Below are 25,834 nucleotides of genomic sequence, written 5' to 3'. Positions count from 1 at the left end.
CTTAAGAGTAAAGCGCAACTGAACGGAAATCAAATAGATGTTGAGATGTGGGAGAACTTTATTCAGATGGTTGCCTCGAAGGATGACTGATACTGGACATATGATTGAGTTGAGACTTGTCTACGCTGTTGTGCATTGAAATGTAAATTCTATAATTAGTATTATTATTTTGTTTGTTTTATTTTTATAATTTTTTTTTATTATTGCTTGTTTTGATATGTTTTGTTATTAAGAAAACCAATAAAAACTTCATTTACAAAAAAAAAAAAGAGAGTAAAGCGCAACTTATGCGAGTAATGCGACATCCTGCTGATATTTACGCTACGCCATGACGCACTATACTACTTCTGACCACAAGTTGTGTAAGTGGAATCCGTATGTTCCTTTTGGCCCGGAAACTAGTTATTTTACTTCATAAAATTTTGAATATGGATATTTTTCTTACACAAACGCATCGCCTCGCTTCAGAAGGCCTTTATTAACCCCCCAGAGCAGTGTGGAGTTTGTTTATGATGGATAGATGCACTTTTATGGACTTCAAAACAGAAACAGCCATTATAAAGCTTGGAAGAGCCAGGACATTTTTTAATGTAACTCCGATTGTATCCGTCGGAAATAGAATGTCATATACACCTAGGATGGCTTCAGGGTGAGTAAATCATGGGCTTATTTTCATTTTTGGGCAAACTATCCCTTTAAGCAGCACAACTGTTTTTAATAATAATAAGAAATGTTTCTTGAGCATCAAATTAGCATATTAAGATGATTTTTGAAGGATCATGTGACTGAAGACTGAAGTAATGAGGCTTAAAATTCAGCTTTACCATCACAGATTTAAATATATTAAAATAGAAAACAATTATTTTGAATTATAATAATATCCCAGAATATTACTACTTTTTCTGTGTTTTTGATCAAATAAATGCAGCCTTGTTGAGCATAAGTGTCAAAAACATTTAAAAATCTTACTGACCCAAAACTTTTGAACAGTATCATAGATGACTTTAATGTGATGATATGAGCTACTTTTAGTGGGTTGAATATAATATGAACAAAAGAAAATATACAGAAGCTGACCATTGATATTTGCAACATTTTTAATCAAAAATAAGTCAAAAGCTTTATACATTTAAGCATATAACAAGTGGGAGAAACTCTAAAATCAAGATTTTGCATTAACACCAGTGTAGGTCCATAAATTGTAGTGCCAGTATATTACTGTGGTTAATTTTTACAATGTGAGGACGGTGATGTCTTTACATAAAAAAAAGAAAGAAACTTAAATTATTTTAAAAAGTAAATAATTACATATTTCCTATGTGAGAAGCAATCAAAACTAGTTAAAATTTAACATTTCTTCTGAGGTTACTACAATTATGTCTATTTTTTTTGTTTTGTTATATAGCACACAATTGGATTCAATTAAAAAGTCACATACGCTCTTGCCATCTAATGCATATGAATATCTCAGATTATTCTGTGCCTGAAAAAGCAATGATTATTTTATCATAGCTCAGGGAGATAACATTACACATTATAAAGGCAAGCCAGACAGATACAAAACCCTGATATTGAAATCAGACTTTTTACATTTGTGAAAGCGATGTTAAAGGGATAATTCACCAAAAAATGAAATTCTGTCATCATATCCTCACCCTCAAGTTGTTCCGAACAGTTGTTGGACCCCATTGACTTCCAATGTAATGAAAAAACTGTTTGGTTACCTATATTCTTTGTAACATCTTTTGTGTTCAGTAGAAGAAAGAGATCCATACAAGTTTGGAACAACCTGAGGTTGAATAAATGAGTTAAAATTGAGTGAACTGTCCCTTTAACTCATTGTGAAGAAGAGCTCTCAACTTAAGATTCAAAGTAACTAAAACAAAACAGCAACCACATACATATTCAGAGAAAACAAATACATGTTACATAAGGAATGTGAGTTAATGAATGGGAGTTATGCTTTATACCCATTTAAACAAATACTATATATGCAATAATTCATGTAGAATCCTTTATGAATAAAAACTAAACATGACCAAAAATACACCAAGGCACTTTTAATTGACCTACAGATTTTTAAATGGTCTGACAGAAATAATAAAACGGATTGCCTACAAATTAAATTCTTGAAACTGGTGCATTACTTTATTACCAATGCATAGAACACAAACCACTGCTGCATTCTGAGATGAATTTTCAACGTTTAATTTCAGAAGCGATGAAACTAACGGTCTGAATAAAACAGCTGCATTTCTAGGGGAGCTCAAAAGACATGCAGTTAGCAAAAGAGTTCCATCCTGAGTGAACCTTTTCCAGCTGTTTGAAGAACCCCATCTAGGACAATTGATGGGTGAGCACTTCTAAGGACACTACAGATACAGACTCCAAGAAAGGATCATCTTCCCTGGTCGTGTGTGTGTGTGTGCATATGATGCACATTGTGGTTGTTTCTTTGTGAACTTTCATTTGAAGCAAGAAACGTTCACCAAAACAGAACAAGGAAATAAATTACAAAAAAGGACTTAATTGCTGAAAAATCAAAATGAACCAAACCAAAACCGTGCTGAAGCACTCTTTGGTTGCTTGAGGATTGAGTCCACGCTCTTGGGTGCTCTTTTATGAGATGACTTCCGTGTGACCCGCCGTGGCTTCCACTAGAGTGATCTGCTCGTCCACACAATCGATTTCTTCTGTTTTGATGACTACGCCACCTTCTGAAAACATGACAACTTCCTCTTCTCCCTCTGTTGTTTCTTCGATACCGACCTCTTCCTGCACAAACACGATGTGCTCCTGGTCCAGCCCTGTGGTGCCGTTGCTCTGTCCGTTTGACATGGCCTCCAGTTTCATGCGGTACCCCTCGGCTTCCTGCTCTTTGCGGAGCAACTGCTGACGATAGGATTGAGCTTTCCTGTTAGCTTCCTGTAACTGCCACTGGAGATGCTCCTGGAGATTGAAGATAAATCGAGAAGGAGTGGGGTGATGAACAAAGTTATCATCTGATGGCTTTGCTCTAAAGGTTCATAATATATATATATATATATATATATATATATATATATATATATATATATATATATAAATAAAAGACTCACCGTTTCACCAGTCTCTGCATTATTGGATGAAACTTCAATTTTCCTTTTACGAGCAGGAGGTTCGGAGTCTTCTACCACTTCCTCTGTGATTTGATTGGCTGGAACTGCCAATACTGATATAAAAAGAAAAGAAAATCAAAGAGGAACATGCTTAATTCAAGGTATATGAATGTCAAGACAGCCGTGATATATAGATATATAGACACACAATTCAATAATATAATAATCATATACACTACCGTTCAAATTTTTTAAAAGAAATGAATACTTTTGAGCAAGGATGTATCAAACTGATCAAGTGTGACAGAAAAGACTATTACATTGTTTCAAAAAATTATATTTCCAATAAATGCTGTTCTTCAAACTTCCTATTCATTAAAGAATCCTAAAATATCAGTTTCCAAATAAGCTGCACAACCTTTTTCAACATTGATAATTAAAAATGCTTCTTGAGCAACAAATTATCATATTAGAATGATTTCTGGAGGATCATGTGACACGAAGACTAATGATGCTGAAAATCCAGCTGTGCCATCACAGAAATAAATTATATTTTTAAATATATTCAAACACATCTATTTCTAATAATATCTCACTATATTACCGTTTTTACTGCATCTTTGATCCAATAAATGCAGCCTTGGTGAGTATAAGACTTAAAAAAAAACTACTTACTACCCAAAAAAACTATATATAAATCTTAAAATTATATCATTGAGAAGTTCAGTCTGATAGTTAGTTATACCTTGTCGTCCATCCTGCATTGTGACAAAGAACGGTTGGCCGAGTCCATTTGTCTGCAGGTTTCCATGTTGATCTGTTAATATGGTTATGACCCTCTGACCTGATTCATTCACCACTTGTTGGATACTCGAGTCCAAGGAACTGACAGCTATGGCCTCCTCGGTGTCACCTAAACATCATGAGAAAAACAAAATACAATTGTTGGTTCAAAGTCAATTTACGATCATAAAATAACCAACAATGTTTGTTTACAATTATTTTCTAGTCGTATCGTACCTGAGCTGGCTTTGATCAAGTCAGAGAGATTGACGACTCCCCCTTGGATGTTTGGGACGCCCTGAATGATGAACTGTGAGGTGGAGCTGCCGTTTATGATTGACGCTTCAGCATTCCTGTTCACCTGATTCTGCATTCCCTCCTAAAAGGCAAAACGAGGATTAATGAGGAACATTTCTTAGGGCTTCTTTACACCTGGCTTGTTTGGAGCGTTTGTTTTGGAACCTGCTCCATTTTCTCCCTAAATTTGGTTCACTTACCCACAATTTCACAGACAATGCTTAAGCCTAGTCCCAGACTAAAATGTATGTTTGAGCTGTTTTAACTGAAAGCAACTTGCACTGACATCTTCAGATATGTCAGAGCCATTGTTTTGGTTCAAGATGCCCACCAGAATACAAAGGCACGTTTATAAAAGTTACTTAAATGCCCTAACTGTACTAATGCCTAATCCAGGCTTGATCTAAGCCCCGTCTGTGAAACCGGGCCTTAGGCGAACATATACACGGAAATTACGCTCGGATCCTCAACACAAATCCGGGCAGAGATAGCCTGAACGAGGTGGTCTCGGACCGCTTGAAAACGAACTCTGGAGCGATTTGCTTGTGGTGAGAGAGCAATCTGACACAACGGACCAAGTTGTATCACAATATATGATTGTTAATTAAAGGTGCAGCAAGCGATCTTTGAGAAACGCTGTTGAAAGTGGATTGAACCGAGCACCACAACACACATGTAGCCAATCAGCAGTAGGGGGCGTGTCCTTCATGATTTGAAGAAAGACGGCAGAGAGATGGTTGAGAGACGGTTGAGAGACATTACAAAAAAGAGGAATATCACTGGAAATAGAAGGGTTATGATCAGGCAAGAGCTTTAGGACCTGCGTTAATATTAGAAAAGTTTAGGTTGCGTTATTTCTGGTCTATACTGTATGTGAGCAACATTGGTTTTGCGGTTTCAGAGAACCAAGATATGCTGTTGTTGTATTGTTAGCTATACATTATTTTGCTTCAGCTATGATAAAGAAACATCCACTCTTGCATTGTGTGTTCGTGCATTTTGGCGAATGGAGCAATGAAGGGAGGGTTGATTTCAAATATCAACAGTTTTTCTTAGAAATCACTTTCTGCAACTTTAAATACATAGCAGCAATGCTTGTTTTGCTAATGCCTCTGAAAATGAATCGTGGGTTAGGCTAACCTGGAGTAAAGAGGAAGTGAAATGTCTAATTCAAATTTGGCACAACAACTGTACAAAACTCAAACACAACGAATTTGGCACCTTGATTCTTGCTCAAAATGATTAAGAAATATACCGGCAGCTACAAAGAAAGCCACATCAAGCTTGCAGAGTTGTTGTCTATCCATCCTGACAGATGACCGCTATGAGCAGAATCCCAAACATTAACAGGTGCACTCTGACCAATGAGAGAACGGTTTACTCGCACATCACTTGTATTAAAATTTTTTGGGGTTACACTTGATTTTAAGGTGACGTAGTTACACAGAACTACATGTACAGTTATGAAGGGAGGGTTGATTTCAAATATCAAGTTTTTCTCAGAAAAACCTGTTAAACCTGTAACTAATTTCTAGTAATAACAGTAAATTATGCATAATTACAAGTAACTAACCCTAAACCAAACCCTAACTGTAATCATATAATAAGTACATGTAGTTAATTAATATTACTCAGTACTTATTTGAGCAAGTACAATCTAACTACTTCACCTTAAAATAAAGTGTAACCAATATTTGGTTCCATTTAGAAATGTTGCCTGGAGAAAGCGAACCGAACCAAGAAGAAATTCTGTTTTGGAACAAAGCAAATTATTTACAGGTGTGAAAATGCCCTTAAACAAATTCTCTAGTGTTCTGCAGTTTTCCCCACACATGACAAACCTGTAACAGGTGTATAAGTTCTGCGTGTTGTATGTCGATAGCGATATCAAAAGCGGACTTGTCAAACTTGCTGAGGGCATGTACATCTGCACCATGTTTGACCAACAGCTCTGCGACGTTGTGATGGCCGTGCTGGGCTGCCCAGTGAAGAGCGGTCATCTTCAACATGTCTTTGGCGTTGATGTCGGCACCACTCTAAAACATAAAGAGAGACTTGTATCAGTCTCCTCAGTTGACAAACTGGAATAGTTTATAGAACACCCATCGCAACACAGGACAAGCCTCGTCTTACCCTGATTAATAAATCCACGATGACCTCATGGCCCTCTGTAGCCGCCATGTGCAGTGGGGTCCTGTCCACTTTGGTTCGGGCATCTCTGCTGACACCCGCCCTCAGCAGGACTTCAGCAGTGGAGTAATGACCGTGCTGGGCTGCTAAATGTAATGGAGAAGTTCCAAGCTGCAAAATAGGTACATAAAAATTAGCGTAAACTATTTTTTGTTGTACTGCCTTGTAGTTCAATTACATTTACAATTTACATTGTTCTATTTACAAGCAGATAATGTCAATGACACATCATATGAGTCAGGATGATGTAAAGATTGTCAGATCTTTATAGATTGGCTTGTTATGATTCTTAAAAAGCATTGATAACACTGTTTTTCTTATTGATTGCATCTCATGAAGGCTAAGCTCTAAAATCATATTAAAGGGTTAGTTCACCCAAAAATTTAAAATTTGTCAGTAATCACTCACCCTCATGTCGTTCCAACCTCGTGAGACTTTCGATCATCTTCAGAACACAAATTAATATATGTTTGATGAAATCTGAGAGCGGTCTCACTCCTTCATAGGCTTCTATGTTATTGAAACTTGCCGGCCCAGAAAGTTTGTAAAGACAATGTTTAAAATAGTCCAAGTGACTACAGTGGCTCAACCTTAAGTTTATCAAGCGATGAGAATACTTTGTGCGCAAAACCCCCCAAAAATAACGACTTTATTCAACCATCTCTTCTCTTCCATGTCATTCTGCTAAGCTGTGACGTAGTTTAACAGCGCACTTCTGGGTTGTACGTCAGAACGTAGGCTCACTATTGGCTGATGCTGGTCATGTGTATGTGATGCTGGCCAATAGTGAGCCTACGTTCTGACGTACAACCCAGAAGCGCTGCGCTGTTACACAACGTGAACTCACTCAGAGGCCCACACAGAAGAAAATGAAGAGTTGAATAAAGTCGTTATTTTGGGGGGATTTCTGCGCACAAAAAGTATTTTCGTCACTTGATAAACTTAAAGTTGAGCCACTGTAGTCACTTGGACTATTTTAACAATGTCTTTACTAACTTTTCTGGGATGGCAGATATCGATTACCAAGCAGCCTATGAAGGAGTGAGCCAGCTTTCAGATTTCATCAAAAATATCTTAATTTGTGTTCCAAAGATGAACGAAAGTCTTATGGGGTTGGAACAACATGAGGGTGAGTAATTACTGACAGAATTTTCATTTTTGGGTTAACTACCCCCTTAACTCATAACATTATTGATAACATGACCAACCCAGTCAGTGGTGAAGGGGGCTCCGTTGGCCATCAGCGTCCGGACCTCATCATCATGACCATTCCGAGCCGCTTCTAAAAGACGCTTTCCCAAATCCACCAACGACATCTAGGCCAAGACAGAGATTAAATATACCATTTAGGACTAAAACTGTGTTATTATGATGATAATGTATGTGCATTAATCTAACAAAAGATATATTGTACTGAAAAAATACTGCTACTGACCAATACAAAACATTAACTTCATTTCAAATTGACTATTTGTAAATTTCACTTGTAGTGTGAGATGTGTACCAAATTATGAGATTAGTTTTCATTTTGACCTATTTTTTTACATACATTTTATTTTTGGGAAAAGAGAATGTATGAAAGAATAGGAAGAACATTATGTTGCCAACTCCTTAAACATATCAGTGCTTTGTATTACATCTCTTCCGAACATTTGCATCCGTCCAGAAAACCGATCTGAACTTAACCGTTAATCATGCACAGATTTCGACGCGTTTGCTTTTCAGAGGATGTTTAAACATACATCTGTACCATTTACACCAGTGCAGTAACCAGCTGAACACAACACTTATAAGCAGGCAAGCGAATAATCAAAATGTAAATGATTAAACACCAGCCTTTCTGTCCGTAACATTAGAAAATAAGTGATGAAAACAGTGGACAGAAATAGCAAAGAGAAACTCCGTGTATATATCAAAATAACTCCGTGTAAGAACACATACACCAAAAATATGTGAACTTCTAAACAGAAAAATTAGTTTGCACCAGTAAGCAAATATTTAAGGCCGATTTTAAAGCTCGTATTTTACATGCCAAACTCAAGTGCCATGTGGAGTCAAAAGCAGAGCCGACACACATCCTCCATCTGCGCCACGAACTAATAAAGACTGCGCGGATCAAACTCACCGTTTTAGCCTGTCTGTCGGACGTCTATTGGGAGATATTAAAGTACTATATAGTTCTCCGTGCTGTATTTCTGAACTGGCTCAACATAAACATGTCTGTGTTTAAAGCGCATTCAGATATGGCGGCTGCTTTAACCCCGGAAATAAAAGGGAAGCTCCTCAGTCGCTTCGGATGTGTATCAACACTAGCGAGCTGCGTACTTCGACAGCATGTTTGGGCCTATTAAATGCGGCTACTAGCGAGCTGCCTTCTTAGACAGCATGTTTGGGCCTTTTAAGTGCGTTTGAACCATAGACTTATATATATATATATATAAAAAAAAGACCCCCCAAAAACAATGCACGAACCCTCTGTAACGCAAAAAAAAGGCTGACTAGGTAGGCAGCTCGCTGGGTTTTGAGACACTGCCTACCTATTAAACTTTATAGATCCTAAATATTTATATTTATTTTTTAAATTTATAATCTTTATAAATATCTATTGTAAGTGTGTATAATTTAATGGGAGAGGTTTATGTTTGAGTTTCTATGTAAATAAAACTTAAAAATGTATATGTTTGTGTGTATGTATATATATATATATATATATATATATATATATATATATATATATATATATATATATATATATATAAAATAGACTGTAAAAAAATAAATGTTTGTTTACATGTTTTAAATGGGGGTTTTTTTCCCATCTTTTTTTTTCTTATTATGGATGTTTAATTAAGAAGTCTTTTTACTGTGATTTATAAAGGAAAAACGTTGTAAGGTATACTATACTGCAAACTCTTTGCAGCTTTCTGCTTGTGCAGAAACACCTGTGCCTATTAGCACAATAAACCACAGAAAAAAAGAAAAAAAATCGAACAATTATTGCTGGCTTACTTGCTTGCTTAACGTCCTTTACACCCCTGCAGGGTTTGGACGACATCCTGTGTAATGCACCTCCATTGTACTCGGTCCATAGCCAAGGTTTGAATATGTCCTTGCCATTCTTTGTCATATTTCTTTCTACTCAATCCAAAGGGTACCATGATAAAGGATTCGGCAGCCTTGCGAAAGTATCTTTTCGTTGTCATACGAACGCCTCCTTTAGGGCGTTTCCAAAGAGGGCCAGGTCAGGAATGGCCATAAAAGTTTGTAATGGTAGGCGATTATTTTAAATACGTAAAACATGTCCAATCCATTTCCAGCGGCGTTGCATAAGCACTGAAGACAGGGACTCCTTTAGGCCACAGCGTTCACGGACCTGTTCATTTGAGATGAAGTCAGGCCAACTGATTTTGGCTATGCGTCCTAGGCAGCGGTTTATTATCAACAATTTGGTTTGGCGGTTTATAGCGAACAATTATTATCATAACCTGAATCTACTGCACGAGCTGTAAAGTTAGGACTACAAAACTGGTGCAGCTGTATTTGAAAATGTTTGTGGAGTACTCGATTCTCTCAGTCAACGTTCAAAAATAATGTTTTATTTTGTTTTATACCTATTAAACAGTAGAAGAAAAAAAAACATGAACACATGCATTTTTTTATTCATTTAGCAGCAAGCTCACTTTAATTGGCATCTGACATTTGTCATCAAACATGGTGGGGGGAAACAGCGAAAAGCAATATGTGTGCATTTTAACATGGACATCTGTTCAGTACAAAAACACCTTCCAAGTGAAATGTTAATTTAAGCTAGTAAAGTTACTGTATGCATAAATATTACAAATAATTTGGCATACAACAATATTATACAGTTTTAGATTTACCATTTGTTCTGAATCCCCTTGCCTTTAACATGAAATGAATTGGCAGATTTAGGATCTTAATATCCTAATCTTATTTCATGTGCACAACAAATTGAGCAGTTATGTAGAGTTTACAGGGCAGTAAAGTACTAAATAGTGTAAATAACATCCATATTCAGTAATGCCTTGATAGTTTTAGCACAGTTATCACAGTTATACTGACATAATACATGAGTCAATCAATTTCTCACTATCAGATCAGAGTAGATAATTGGTGCAGCCACAGTGGCATAAAACACAGATTTGAGAAGGAACTGATAATTGCATTGCAGTGTCTTATAACAGCAGGTTGAAATCCAAGATATCAATACTAGCAATGGGCTCTTTCCAGAAGTTGAAGGTGGAGAACTTCAACAGCTCCGAATCTTCTTCCTCCCTCCTGCCCTTGGTCGACTTTGCTTCCTTGGACTTGGACATAGAAATGCCGAGGTCTTCCAGCTCTGACAGGTCCAGTGATGGGATGGGCTCCCTCCAAAACATGAAGGAGTTGAACTGGCTGGTGGCTGTGTCTAACATTTTGATCTGTTCATTTAAAAAAATTTAAAAAAAAAGAGAGAGAGAGAGATAGATTACACCGTTTAAACAAAAAAACTGATTTTCTTTTTTGTGTGCATTTTGGCCATTCATTTAAATGCAAAGTTGTACAATGAAGACAAATATTTTGACTAACTCATTTCACAGAATACACTGCATTGCCTGCTATTTAAAAACCTGTTTACATTTTCCCTTAGTGAGCTCCTGACTTTCCCCATGAGCTATTTTCAGTTGCCTGCTATTTTCAGGGAAACCTGAGCAATTTACATCTGTAAAACAACTTTCATATACAGGTCAAAAGCTAAAATATAATATAATGTAAAACAATTCATGACATTTCACTAACTTATATATGAATTATGATATAATTGTACTATAATTGAATTAAAAATACATCATTATAATAATAATTATGAGTAAAATATTATTTGTAAGCTGTGATACTGAAATGTAAGCAATGTACATGTGCAAATCATTTTTAATAGTACTATTAATAACATTTATATTTAAAAAAACACAACAGAATAAGCAATATAGTATCTGCACTTCAGTCATCTAATTATATTAATATATTATAATTAGATGCAAGATTTAAGTCCTAACAGGAATAAGAACAAAGCAGCATTATCTTGTTACAAAGAAACGAAATCCTTTGGGAGCTGCAATTTAAAAAACACGTGAAATCTAAAAACGCCAATGATTCTAATGAAGCTGTTCTAATTAATTGAACTACACATAACGCTCCATGTATCGCGCGTCGACGTCGTGGGGTGATAAAGCTCTGGTCGCACAATGCAGAGGCGGTATACGCCCAATATTGAGAGAATCAGTGGATGAGATCCTGGCATGACCATCATGGATACCCTGCATGATTGCAACATCTCACAAGAACATCTATTAAAAGGCAGGCTCGCGCAGCTCCTAAAATAGTGATGGCGCATCTCATGACAAAGCATTTTAGAGATGCTTCAGTACAGTGGTAAGAATGGATTACAAGCAACAAACCTTACATAGGCCTCAAGTAAAATACGTTATATTATTTTATTTTCAACTGACAAATAAGGTCATAACAATTTTGTTACCTTGGACATCATGTCTATTTGTTGAAACACCAAAATCATTTTAAATGCTTTAAATAAACTGGACTAAATCAGAAATATTGCCCAACAAAAGGATAATTTTATAAAACATACCCCTAGTATGTGGTCGGGTTCTTTCTCTTGGAATTACAAGCTGTTTTGTCGTAATTCAGATGTGAAGAAGAATAGACGATGCTGTTTGTGCTCTATCTTCTAGCCGGCTGCTCGTGCTCAGCTTGAACTAACCGCACCCAACATCACTAGTGGGAGATTTACATTAGTCCCGCCCACCTTCTGTGGGCGATTGAGGGACCAGTGACAGGTGCATGATTAGCGTCGAGTGGGCGTGTTAAATTGCTTGTTCTATTGAAATAGAGAAAATTAGTAACTGCATTTATGGTGTATGTTAGTATTTTTGTGGTATCTGTACAGTTTGTGCTTCCCATTTGCATTTGTTAACAACCCATTCTTCTTTTCTTCAAGTGCAGTCGTCTATTGTGAGACGTAAGTGCTGCTCGTTGATTGGCTGAGTCCAGCGTCCATCAGGTCGATTGATCCGTCGTTCTCTCCACTGACTGAACTTGGCGCCCTGAGAGCAAAATGGAAATTTATTGGTATTTTCAGTGGACTAAAATGTACTTATTAATCCTTAAAGCAGCACAACTTTAGTTTTGGTACATACATTTTTTGGGTAGGCTACATACAAATAAAGATGCGTTTATAGTATATTCTTTTAAGGAAGTCAGATATTTACAGGAATATAAAGAAAGCTCTAGAGAAAGATAATACAAATTATATAATTATTCAATATCATTATATTGATGAGTATAGGATATTCAATAGGCTATTATATTTGACACTTGCACTTGCTTCATTAAAGTGATCTTTAATGCCAGGATATGAAAATACCATCAAGTTTCAGAAAACATCAAGCACACAAGACTAAATTAATTATTTACATTTGTGAGTTAAATGAGTTCAGCTAATTCCCAGTTATACAACAACTTAGTCAGGTAAAGTTAAACATTCACTAAAAATGCATTTTTGTACCCTACACTGTGCTTCCATCAAAGCAGTCAGTAAACTATTATATAATATAACATAATATTATGTAATGTAATGTAATATAATATAATATAATATAATATAATATAATATAATATAACAAAAATAGCAGTTATATAACGTTGCTGCACTCTAAAATGTTTTATAATAAAGTGTAATGATTGATGTGAACATTAGTTGCTTGTATAATAAGAAAGAAAGAAAGAAAGAAAGAAAGAAAGAAAGAAAGAAAGAAAGAAAGAAAGAAAGAAAGAAAGAAAGAAAGAAAGAAAGAAAGAAAGAAAGAAAGAAAGAAAGAAAGAAAATTCTCTCATTATATATTCACCCTCAAAACTTGTATGCCGTTCTTTTTTATGTGGAACACAAAAGGAGATGTTAGGCAAAAATGTTTTGAACTGACAGCCTCTTAGTCACCATTCCCCTTTCACTGCATCATTTTGTCTACATGTGAATTGAGACTGAGGCTGTCATTCTTCCTAACATCTCCTTTTGTGTTCTGGCTGCTAAAGAAAAAAAGTTGTGGTGACTAAATGATGACAGAATATTCTATTCTATTCTATTCTATTCTATTCTATTCTATTCTATTCTATTCTATTCTATTCTATTCTATTCTATTCTATTCTATTCGCGTTGGCATCCTTCGTGCAACTCGGACCTGCATTTCCATCCTCCAACCACCAGATGCCACTAGACACCTGATAATAATTTGTATCCCATACGTCTTAAAATTTCACAACAAATTTTACAGCAGAATTCTTACCAGTGTAAGCTAACAAAACACTTTGCCAAGATAGAGAAAATAGTACTGAGTAATAAATAGTTATAAGTTATTAGCTTCCGATATGACGTCACTGTTTACAAACACAGGCACCGGAAGTGAGACTGGCAAAAACAAGATTACGGAAAGAGTGGCCAGAGAGAGAGAGAGAAGGAGAGAGAGAGAGAAAGAGAGTGAGTGTGTGTGTGACGTGCGCATGTATCAGGCGGACTAGTAGACAACAAAACCTGTACAATTTAGCCAGACACCTTCACTGCTTTATTGTGTTTTCCAGTGGATGTCTTAGGGGCAAAGAAGAACATTTTTAAAGACCTAAAGACCTGCAGAGAGCTCGCTATGGTAAGTTGCTGCCGCTGTTGTAAGTAATACAGGGTGAACTGCTGTCTGTTACTCTTATCAAGATTATTAGTATGAACTAGTATGTTTTTAAACACACCACAAACTGTACTTAGTTGGAATTGCTTATTTACAAATAGATTTACAAACTCTACCTTATTGTTCTGGTAAGACACAATCCTTGTGTTGCCAGTTCACTTGATGAAAAGCTCATTGGTAAAATGTAAGTTATATTGTTTAAAATGACAGCAAACGCTCATTTGCACTTTTTAGTTTAGGATGGATATGTTGTCTGAATCTTCTTCCTGTTTATTTCAGGGTTTGTGAAGTTCAAAATCTGAGATCAGAAACCCTTCTTAACATCCAGAGCTTCACTCTTCAGTGATCAGGTAAAACAAACTTAGCATGTACTTCTAGCATGTCACGTGAAATAGTTATTCCAAACAAAGTCTACTTTAGAATGGCAAAGTAATGCATGTTTGTTTGTACATGTAGAGTAAATGCTGATATGCTTTGTGTGCTTCACAGAAAGCCTGCCTGTGACTCAGCTGTTCCCAGAATTAGGCAACTCTAAAACAACACTACTAAGCAGAGGTGTGCCGAAAACTGCCTCTCTAACAGTTTTGGGCTTCATGTCAGTAATGGATGTGGCATAATAGCAAGGACGGACCAAGTTTTTAACTTGAGAAGGAATTGATATAATATTTCTGGCTTTTTGACACAAGTGATTGTTTTTAAGAGACTGCCACAGGTAGAAATCAAATACAAAAAAAAGTCCCTCAAGTGCTAAAACTCAACATAAAAAAATGAAGTAAGCAAAACAATTTTTGGGGGAAAAAACAAAGTCACTGCCAGACTTTTTTATTTATCAACAGATTTTTTTAAACGTGCTGTTTCAACCTCAAGTTCAGTTAGCTCTGTTAATTGAAGCACACAATCTCACTGTCAGGTCATGGCAGATTCTTGCCCAGACACCGTTGATGGTGAGATTATAGGCATTTCTGAGGGACAGCAGTTAAATGCATCCAAAAATGTTGACCCTGGCAGACCACAGGACAAGAAAACCAGTGAAAAAGAGGGTGTTACCGCCACTGAGCAATCCTCTGGGAGTATGAAAGATGACCTCACACCATGCAAAGATCCTCCTACAACCTCAACTTCTCTTGAAGATGACTCTAATGCGGCTCAATCGACCTCTGTGACCGGTAAAAGCCAAGACAAAACCGATGAATCCATGATCATCAATAGCCAATCCTGCACGCCCAGCCAGTCAGAGGTCACGCCCACTTTCTCAGTGGCAAGCCTGGAGTTCTCAGAGGAGACTAATGGGATTCCTCCTGATGGACCTTTGATTTCACCCAAATCTGCTCAGGATGGAAACCAAGTCCCCTCTCAGGGGAACGAAGGGGTCGGTGCGGGGGCTGCTAGGGCATCAGAGCCTGGGATGCCAGCATATTATTTTGTCAAGTGGATTACCTGGAAAGAGAAGAAGACGGCCATCATCACGCAGAGCGAGAACGGACCCTGCCCCCTGATCGCCATCATGAACATCCTGTTGTTGCGATGGAAGGTTAGCCATTCTGCATTACTTGCTTGTCATACAAACACATGGTGCTAACCAAGTACAATATGTGTGATGTTTGCAAAGGCATTGCAAGCATCACTTTTACTACGTACTAAGTATTAAGAACTTTCTTAAGTTTTTAAGAACCACTTAGTTTTGTTATCTTTATTGCAGTGAGTAAAATATATGACTATTATTATATTTAATAATTTAATAATATATATATATATATATATATATATATATATATATATAACACACACATACACACATATATATATATATATTAGTGCTGTCAAATCGATTGTTTACGAATAATCGCATCCAACATAAAGTTTGTTTATATAATATTTGATGCATGTATATATATATTATACACTACACACACATATATTATTTAAACACAAACTTTTATGTTAGATGCAATTAATCTATTTGACAGCACTAACATATATTATAGGCCTACAGCAAGTTTTTTCAACATTGATAATAAGAATAAATGTTTCTTAAGCACCAAATCCGCATATGACAATGATTTCTGAAGGATCATGTGACAATTCAGCTTTGCCATCATAGGAATAATTTACATTTTAAATATTCAAATTGAAAACGGTTTTCTGTTTTTATTGTATTTTTGATCAAATAAATGCAGCCTTGTTGAGCATAAGAGACTTATTTAAAAAAACAAAAAAAATCCTACCAACCCAAAACTTTTGAACGGTAGTGTATATTTATATCTATATAATATCATAAAATGCAATACAATCCAAACCAATATTTAGCTGAACTACAAAACTTTATGACCTTTCCTTGACCTAGTAATAGATTTAACTCTCCATATCTGTTTCTGTGTTACTGTATAAATATGATTTTAGCTTACAGTAAAACACTGATGACACATTCGGGGGAAAAAAAAGCCTGTTGTGAAATTTTAGAAGAAAACAAATGTAGACAAGGTTGTGTCATGGCTAAAAGCAGAAGTTTTTGTGAATTTCATATGCATGTAGTTTAAATTATATGCATTAAAATAACATGAATTGAATTGCCTGTGTTTATTCTTTAGGTGAAGTTCCCGGCTCAGACGGAAGTGGTCACCACAGAAGAGCTGATGGCTCACCTTGGTATGATGTTTTAGAGCACTGTTTCTATATGTTACATCAAATAACATTAAACCACAAAGTGTCGAGTCACAGCACATCTTCCTGTTAATGGACTGTAATAAGTTAAGGAGCCTTAGTGGTGTGCCATAATTAACTTTATGGTTGAAAACAGATGGCTAGTGTGACTTGAGAAGAAAGGGGTGTGGTTACTGTGTGAAAACATTTGTGTTTCAGTACCACTAATGGCACCCCAATCACGGATTATACCATTAAGTCTCTGCCCTTGGTGTAAGTAGTAATTTAGCAGATGCTTTTAGGTTAAGTGCCTTACTCAAGGACACAATGGTAATACTTTTTGACCCCTCAGTTGGTTTGAATGGTTACTAGTCCAGATGTTTAAAGTGCTCCTGTTATGCTATTTTAAAGGTTTACGAGGTCTCCTAAAATAGGTCTACACGAATCCAATTTAGTTTTCTCATAATAAACATTGCACATCACCTCATTTCTCAAAGAGTCTGAAAACGGTTAGTTTGAAGATTCAGTCTCTCTAAACCCCTTCTTTCCATGTGCCTACTCTACTCTGATTGGTCAGACGGCCCAGTCTGTTGTGATTGGTCTGTTGCTTACTCCGCGTGTCTGTAACGAAACAGCCATTACCATAACACTGCATTCACACAGGGTGTCGACGCCTAACAGAGGGCGTGTCTGAAGCTTGGTGCTGACTCGACCGTCATCGTGACAACAACCAATCACATTACTTCCAGCTTGGAATGCAACACGCTAGGGTATTTGCATAAAGGCGATCTGATTGACTGACGCCTGCGTTGGTGCATGAAAAATGTAAACATTTTCAACTTCTGCCACAAGCAATGCCAATAGTGCGACGCAATGGAACCCACAATTCAGTTCGGCAGCGCATGACATCACCCATTCAAAGTAAATGAGAAGCGTTAACACTGACGCCCCATGTGAATGCACCGCAATTGAATTTCAGCTCTTCCTCAGCGTGAGATACACAGTGATATAGTAACGTTGGCGTTGATTTTTACATATAAATTCCAGCCTGAGTCTTCATCCTTTTGAAGTGCAAAGTGGATTCGCAGCGCTGAAAAGAGAGACTTCTGGACAACAATACGAACCAAACTCTACCAGTCTCTGTGTTTGAGGGTCAATGTAGACGTCGTAAGACCATAGGCTGGCATTATGCAAATTTGTTACATTGTTACGGCCATGTTACGGAAGAGAGACTGGAATTGCTGATGACTCATTTCAGGAGTTCAGAATCAATTCTTTCTTTTAGGAGACGATGACTTTGTCATGCACTTTAATCTTTAAAATTTTGCAGACTTTTTACATTCACAAACCACTATATTACACACTGCATGATAATGTAACAATCAAAAAAGCACAATAGGGGCACTTTACCCGCCTCTCTACTGATCAGCTATGGGTGGAGGTTTTCTTTGACAGTGTTTGCTAAAAGTATTTGGAAACGTTTGCACATTTAGGTCACATGCATGAATGTCATTGTATTGCATTACATAAAATTTCAAACCAAGTGGCAACTAAAAATAATCTCTAACTAACTTTTCTGCTCCATTTTTTTAAAAACCCTATTAACCAACTGGTTTCAATATAATTTTATATATTTATGCACATATAATACAATGGCATTCAGACATTTTAAGCATGGCTTAAGTGTCCAAATAATTTTTGGAGCCACTGTATATCATCTTTTATTAGGTTATAGCTGGAAAGGTCAACATGTGATGAGGATGTTGTTGAGTGATAGGGAGATAAACCAGAAGTGCTTTCACTAACAATACAAACATCCTTGACATGAAAAGGTGATGCTTCTCAAATCACGTAATGACAGCAACCTTTGACAGAAAGCTGAAGTGTTTTTAAAATCTGACTCTGTTCTCGTTCCAGGTGAATGTGTGCTGTCCATCAAACCGCGAGAGAAAGCGGAGGGCATGGAGCTCAATTTCCAGCAGGTAAATAATAGTGTGGTGGAAGAACAAGTGAAACAGGCTCTGCTCTGCACAGATCTTCAACACATGTCTAGTGAATTGAATTAACATGTTAAGCAGACGGGCTGTGCTGGAAACCTCAGAACTGAAACACATTTATAAGCAGATATTGTGAATGAGGCCTTCAGTCTATGAATGAAGGCTTGTGATCCCTTCATTAACAATTCCAACAATTACAGCGCGTGTTTGTGCTTATAAAGATGCACAAATGAAAGCTTCCTTTTGTCAGTGTGCCGTTGATGTTCCTTTTTTGAAAATTAGATGGATTGAATAGAAGAATTCAAGCTTGTGCGCAACTACATGCTGTTTTTTACATGATTTTAACATAATAGGTTAGCTAAGTGGAATCAGCATGTTGTGTGGTAAATATTACTCGCTGCTTGACCTAAAAAACACTGAAGTCAGTAACATTACCCTGATAAATTCCCCTGAAATAACATCATGTATTTTGTGTCAGAAGACTATTTTTTATTGTATATCTCCTTCCCTTCACAGAACATGAGTGACGCGATGGCTGTGCTGCCAAAGCTGTCCACAGGCCTCGACGTTAACGTGCGTTTTACAGGTGTGTCTGACTTCGAGTACACACCTGAGTGCATCGTCTTTGATCTGCTTGACATTCCGCTCTACCACGGCTGGCTTGTCGACCCGCAGGTACGTCAGCAAAACAATGTTCTAATGTGTGAATTCTGTACGTTCAAACAACACTGCAAGTTTTACATTGTTCTTCAGAGTCCGGAGGTTGTGTCTGCAGTTGGAAAACTCAGCTACAACCAACTGGTGGAGAAGATCATAGACTTCAAGCACTCGACAGATAGCAGTCATGTCAGTGAAGGTACGTTAAATGCAGTGTTGGGCAAGTTACTTAAAAAAAGTAATTAGTTATAGTTACTAGTTACTTCTCACAAAAAGTAACTGCGTTAGTAACTGAATTACATAATTAAAAAAGTAACTAATTACCAGGGAAAGTAACTATTGCGTTACTTAAAAAAAACAAAAAAGTTTAAATATAAGACATTTCTTGGATACCCCCAATATGAAATGTTAAATTAATGAAATTGACACTAAATTGAACATCTTATTATTATAAAACATTGTACACTAATCTACACTATTTTAATGTTGCTGTGGGACAATGTGAGAGACACCTATTAACTTAAATATTAAAATATTATCATTACTATAGTGCAACAATAAAACAATAGATGGTTTAGAACTTTTAATATTTATTGCACAGACCACAACTGGCCAACAAATAAGTCTAAAAATAAATGATGCTTCTTAAGAAATGTACCAAAAATAAATAAATTATAGCCTAATAAAAATATACATACACATACACTAGTGCATATAATTAAAATAAAACTCACACACCTTTACAACTGGTAGACATTCTGTATAGCCTACTTGAAGTATTTTCTTTCTCACAATAGTAAGTTTAACAAAAAGTGCTTTCAATATAATACTGAACAATGTATCAACATAAATAATACAATATAATCTTTTGGGGGTTTATTTTTATAACCTACAGAGAACGTCATCATCAGAGGTTATTTTAGCCAAATTCTAGTCGTGTTTGCCGCACGTGTTCACAACCGTCAAACAAATATGTTTGAACGTTCCCTGCAGGTTATTTTGGAGTTTATGTTATATGAACTAATTAAAACATTGATACCAATATGCTACAGAGATTATTCAAATGCTGATATGTGTAATTTATTTATAAATAAAGTATTTATGCTCGGACACATTCGGTCTCTGTCGCGCACTGTCGAGCGCGTTCTCGGACACACTCGGTCTCTCTCGCGCACTGTCGAGCACGTTCTCGGACACACTCGGTCTCTCTCGCGCACTGTCGAGCACGTTCTCGGACACACTCGGTCTCTCTCGCGCACTGTCGAGCGCGTTCTCGGACACACTCGGTCTCTCGTGCACTGTCGAGCACGCTCGCGGCATTCGCCTCGCTTTTGTCGAGTCCCGCGCCTCATAAACACACACACACCTGAGAAAAGAGCCTACTCGGATGAAAACCGCTTCAGTGAGCTCAATTAAAGTAACGCCGCATTTGTATTGACAGTAACGGTAACGGCGTTGTAATGGAGGAAGCAGTAATTAGTTAGATTACTCGTTACTGAAAAAAATAACGCCGTTAGTAACGCCGTTATTTATAACGCCGTTATTCCCATCACTGGTTAAATGTTATTTCTACAAACATATGGTTGATCAGCTTGTTCTGCTTGACTGTCATTATTGGACCTCAAACCATAGTTAGCATAGTTACAATAAGGTTTACAGCACCTCAGGAAGCATCCGCTGCTGATGCTCGCTGGTTATGGCAAGGGGCGTTACATTTACGACACACTCTCTAAGCAGAACACCAATCACAACAGACTAGGGCCGGCTGACCTATCAGAGCAGACTGTGCTTTTCGGACGGGGGGGTTTTAAAGAAACTGAAGCTAAAACAAAGCGTTCAGACAGAGGGTTAAAACAGGTGCTGCAACAATATAAGTTATAAGAGATAAGGGCCCTATTTTAACGATCTAAGCGCATGGTCTAAAGCGCACGGTGCAAGTGCACTTAGGGCGTGTCCGAATCCACTGTTGCTAGTTTAACTACTGGAAAAATGGTCGGCGCATGGTCTAAAAGGGTTGTTCCTATTCTCTTGAGTAATGGGTGTGTTTTGGGCGTAATGTGCAATCAACCAATCAGAGTCTAATTTCCCATTCCCTATAAGAGCCAGTTGCGCTCGCGCCATGGTGGATTCACTATTTACATGACAGAATTTGCAAGCGGAGAGACTGAATGCTTCTCCAGAGAGGAAACAGATCTGCTTGTGCGCGAGGTTAAAGCGTGCAAGCAGACCATCAACGGGACAAGCCGGATGCCATATCTTTATGTATACAATAATAATCTTTTGCATTGTAATCCTTTTTATATTTAATATTTGCCATGTTTGTGTGTGTGATAAGCAGAATGTACGCGTGTTGTGCACCAGCCTATAGGCTCATATTACTAATGCACCCTTTAAATAAAAAAATTATAATACTGTGCCATGGACTTTAAACCAGGTTTTGTTGGTCAGTGGTGCAGTCTATTTCAGTTGCCTCAAAATAGCAAAGCGCCAGCAATGCGCCTGAACACACCTCGTTTTCAGACCAGCACGCCCATGGGCGCACAAATGGGCGCAAATGCATTTGCTATTTGAACAAAATGGCGCAGGACTTGAAAATGATAACCGTGTCGGGCTGAAACTAGCAAAACACACTTGCGTTGCGCCTGGTGCTGCGTTGCGCCGGGTGTATGAAAGGGCCCATAATGTTTAGTTTTTTATAACGAAATGATGTAAACGTGTTCTAGTTGATCACATAAACAAAATTATGAACCTGTAAATGAGCATAATAGGACCCCTAAATGAGCTGTTGGTATACACTAATGGCTCAGATATTGTGTATCAGAGGTGTGTGAACTTTTCTGCATTGTATTAATGGCTGATGGTAAGTCTTAATCTCTTGTTTGTCGACAGGTTTGATAGCAGAGCAGTTTTTGGAGTCCACAGCAACCCAGCTGTCCTATCACGGCCTGTGTGAGCTCAACACCACTGCCAAGGAGGGCGAGCTGTCTGTGTTTTTCAGGAACAACCACTTCAGCACTATGATAAAACACAAGGTGTTTACCAGCCTTCCCACACCAACACTCTTCATGGCCGCTAAGCTGATTATAACAACCCCAGCGTCGTCAAGCTGCTTTAAACCCACCACCAAAAAAAAAAGGGAAAAGATTTGAGGGCATAATTTATATATCAAAAATAGCACAGAAGTATTTATTTATTCATGTGTTTTACCCTGTGTAAAAAAATACATCAACTGGGATGCATTTTGCTCAAATTGAGAGCAGAAAGAGGCTCTATAATGCAGATATTTTGCTTAGTAGAAATTGTGACTAAAAAAACAGTTCAAATCACAATCCCCTTTTCACATTTCTGGTGTTCATAGAAGTGGAAGTCGTCATAGTTGGGTAAACTTCTATAGTGGCGAACTGAAACTGCAACAAATATAATTTTTGTGTTCCTGTTTGTTCCAATATCTAAAGAAGAAAAAAATCCACGGTAGCATTTCTATGACTTTCCAAAACAGGAAATAATATTGAGAGATTGATTACAGCAGTCAGAAGAGAGAACGATGTCAAATTTGCCGTCTCTCCCTTAGCCGTTCTACAAAAAATATTTTGCTAGATTTACGATGTTAATAACTGTGGAAATGTCGTAGTCTATCATTTTTGCAGTAAACATCTGAAGATATTCAGTGCCTTTTTAAAAATATAAATCAAATAAAATACGAGCTGAAAAAGCAACACGTTTCAAGTTGGATGATAACGATGGTACTTATGGAAATGCATTTAAAAATTTGAATGGCTTTGTTTCATCTATTGGCTGAGCAATAATCATTATGTTCAATGTGTGAATCTGCAGGGTCACCTTTACCTGCTGGTCACAGATCAGGGTTTCCTGCAGGAGGAGAGCGTGGTGTGGGAGAGTCTCCATAATGTGGAGGGGGATGGGAATTTCTGTGACTCAGACTTCAGATTGTGTCACCCATCCCAGAAACCCCCAGCAGCCAGCCAGCCCTCCGTGCAACAGCAGCAGTTGCAGATCGACCAGGTGGTAAAGTGTTTGTCTTTTCTTTTTGGTACAATGTAAGTTTAATAGTAGTAACCAATAATATCATAGCCTAAAATTTTGCACCTCACAATCCAGTCAAATTCCGATGCAATATAAACCTAGTTCAGCCTTAGATTATTTCCTACTGATTATTCTGTTAGTTAAATGCATTGAAGAAGCCGTTTCATGTTGGCATCTGCAGAAAGATTGGTTTGCGAGTGATGGAATGTGTTTTCCAGGACTATCTGGTGGCGATGTCCCTGCAGCAGGAGCAGGGTGAAGCTCCGGGACCCTTGAGTGATCTTGAGCTGGCCAGACAACTGCAGCAGGAGGAGTATCAGCAGCCACAAACACAACAGCAGCAGCAACCCTCGGCAGGACAGGTACTGCTTTCCCCTGAGGAGGAAACTCCTGCGCATCAAACTTTACGGATTGTTTCTTTGAGAGGAAATGGGCCTTATTCATGAAACACTAGCAGAATGAATGTCTGTGGGAATCATCATTTATAAACCATTGTGTAAATTGTTGATTCATTCATGATTTAGACAAATTTGTTCTACTTGTGTTATATGGATATCAGATTGTTTTCAAACCCCAGAGAAATACACTACCTTTTAAAAATGTGGGGTCTGTAAGATTTTTTTGTTTTGTTTTTAAAACAAAAAACTCTTTTCCTCTCCTAGGCTGAATGTATTTGATTAAAAAAATACAGTAAAACAGCAATATTATAAAAATACTATACATTTTTGAATATGTTTTAAACTGTAATTTATTCCTGTGATGCAAAGCTGAATTTTCAGCATCATTACTCCAGTCTTCATTGTCACATGATCCTTCAGAAATCATTCTAATGTACTGATTTGCTGCTCAAGAATATCTGCTCAGAATGCTTCCTAATATTTTTGTGGAAACATACTTTTTTGATGAATAGAAAGAAAACAGCATTTATTTGAAATAGTAAAGACATTTATAATGTTACAAAACATTTGTTTTTTGTACTTTCTATTCATCAAAGAATCTTAAAAAATTATTTTACTCCGCAAGGATAAATTAAATTGATAAAGTCGCAGTAAAGACATTTATTATGTCACAAAATATGTCACACTTGATATCAATTCAATACATCCTTGCTGAGTAAAAATATTTATTCTTTCCAAAAAATATATTTTTTAGAAAAATCTCATTGACCCCAAAAATGAAAATTCATTCCCTCGTGTCATTCCAAACTTGTATGACTTCGGATATTTTGGAGAATTTTCTATGAACTGTCATTATGTGAAAATGAACAAACAAAAATCCCTTTTGGATGAACTATTCCTTTAAAAGCCTAAAACCAAAAAAGTTGTCAAATGTCCTTCATAAACATCTCCCAGCTCAAGTCAAGTCAGGTCACTTTTATTTACATAGCACTTTCACAATACAGATTGTTTCAAAGCAGAAATAATGCCACAAAGATTGTTTTGGTTGTACAGCAGATCTAGAAGAAAGTCATTGTCTAGCTTAAGTAAGTTTTTGATTGATTCATTTCCATTGTGAAAATCATTAGTTATTAACTTAGTTAACTTCAACTGAAAACAGAAAACTTTTAATGCGTTCTGGCCGTTCATTTACACGACTAGTGTTTTGGTGGCAGTAGCGCAATAATAGCGTCTCTGAAACTGACCTCTAGAGTAAATGTGTCCTTTTTTCATATCCCCACAGATGAGAGGTCAAGCCGCATCGCCGCAGGGAGGACAGAGGCGTCGGGAAAAGAAGGAAGACTCTGATTGTTGTATTCTTTAAGTCCGAGTCCACTCACCACCATAACCAGACTCTCTAAAGCCACTTGAGCTTCAGTTAACATGTTCTTCTTTACCACTACTGAAACAAGGGACTTCACTCTTATCTGACCTGTCGTCCCAACACCAAGCCTGCCTTTACAGTACGGTTGTCCCCTTTGTTTTTGCCTTTTCTGTATCCTCATGGTTGGAACTGTTGCTCATCATTGTCTACAGGACCAAATAAAGGCAGCATCTGTTTCTAAGCACTAATGAGCATCTGTTTGAGTGCTAGTATGGAGCTCCTAACTATGCCCTTGAAGACTGTATTGGTAAATAATCAGGTATTGTTATAAGAATTTAATATTACACTGAAATGCTACTGTCTCAAGTTGATCTGTACATAGTTTCATCCAAAGTGATGTACAGTACATTAAGTACACCTTACTCTGTGCTTTGATTCGCTCAGCACACACCGTGGAGCTCCAAGTATTCTGTAAGCTGAGCTAATAAAAGCCACCTCTGTGTTAAAAGGAAATGTGTGGCCATTGATTTATGAAGAGTCATAACTTGTGCTGGGCTACTTGTTTTACACAAAGCAACGTAGTGCAGCATTTTTGCAGCAGAGTCATCATTTTGCA

General features: G+C 37.2%; 3 protein-coding genes across 4 annotated transcripts; 1 reads left to right on the top strand and 2 right to left on the bottom strand.

Moving 5' to 3' along the window:
* Window positions 1–1,079: 1,079 nt before the first annotated feature.
* On the bottom strand, window positions 1,080–8,650 carry gabpb2a (GA binding protein transcription factor subunit beta 2a). Its single transcript, XM_082185531.1, has 8 exons — window positions 8,494–8,650; window positions 7,577–7,684; window positions 6,312–6,479; window positions 6,020–6,214; window positions 4,119–4,260; window positions 3,844–4,011; window positions 3,099–3,211; window positions 1,080–2,949 (listed from the first exon to the last, which is right to left on the bottom strand). Exons 2-8 carry the CDS (start codon window positions 7,682–7,684, stop codon window positions 2,620–2,622), a joined length of 1,224 nt encoding a protein of 407 aa, XP_082041657.1. The 5' UTR covers window positions 8,494–8,650; the 3' UTR covers window positions 1,080–2,619.
* Window positions 8,651–10,007: 1,357 nt separating this feature from the next.
* Window positions 10,008–12,173, bottom strand: mllt11 (MLLT11 transcription factor 7 cofactor). Its single transcript, XM_082187271.1, has 2 exons — window positions 12,016–12,173; window positions 10,008–10,810 (listed from the first exon to the last, which is right to left on the bottom strand). Exon 2 carries the CDS (start codon window positions 10,802–10,804, stop codon window positions 10,565–10,567), a length of 240 nt encoding a protein of 79 aa, XP_082043397.1. The 5' UTR covers window positions 10,805–10,810; window positions 12,016–12,173; the 3' UTR covers window positions 10,008–10,564.
* A 1,703-nt stretch (window positions 12,174–13,876) lies between these two features.
* Window positions 13,877–25,731, top strand: mindy1 (MINDY lysine 48 deubiquitinase 1). 2 transcript variants are annotated; one of them, XM_082187233.1, is made up of 11 exons: window positions 13,877–14,083; window positions 14,399–14,469; window positions 14,609–15,650; window positions 16,708–16,765; window positions 18,677–18,741; window positions 19,273–19,431; window positions 19,510–19,612; window positions 22,303–22,445; window positions 23,248–23,439; window positions 23,676–23,819; window positions 25,138–25,731. In XM_082187233.1, exons 3-11 carry the CDS (start codon window positions 15,033–15,035, stop codon window positions 25,216–25,218), a joined length of 1,563 nt encoding a protein of 520 aa, XP_082043359.1. In that variant the 5' UTR covers window positions 13,877–14,083; window positions 14,399–14,469; window positions 14,609–15,032; the 3' UTR covers window positions 25,219–25,731. The 2 variants fall into 2 exon arrangements, with proteins under 2 accessions (XP_082043359.1, XP_082043360.1); XM_082187234.1 differs by having other exon boundaries at window positions 13,879–14,083; window positions 23,248–23,436.
* The last annotated feature ends 103 nt before the right edge of the window (window positions 25,732–25,834 follow it).

The sequence above is a fragment of the Leuciscus leuciscus genome (genome assembly GCF_965113295.1).
Source record: "Leuciscus leuciscus genome assembly, chromosome: 12".
Lineage (NCBI taxonomy): Eukaryota > Metazoa > Chordata > Actinopteri > Cypriniformes > Leuciscidae > Leuciscus > Leuciscus leuciscus.
Note: the sequence above shows the minus strand (reverse complement) of the source record. Positions and strands in the feature narration are given on the sequence as shown.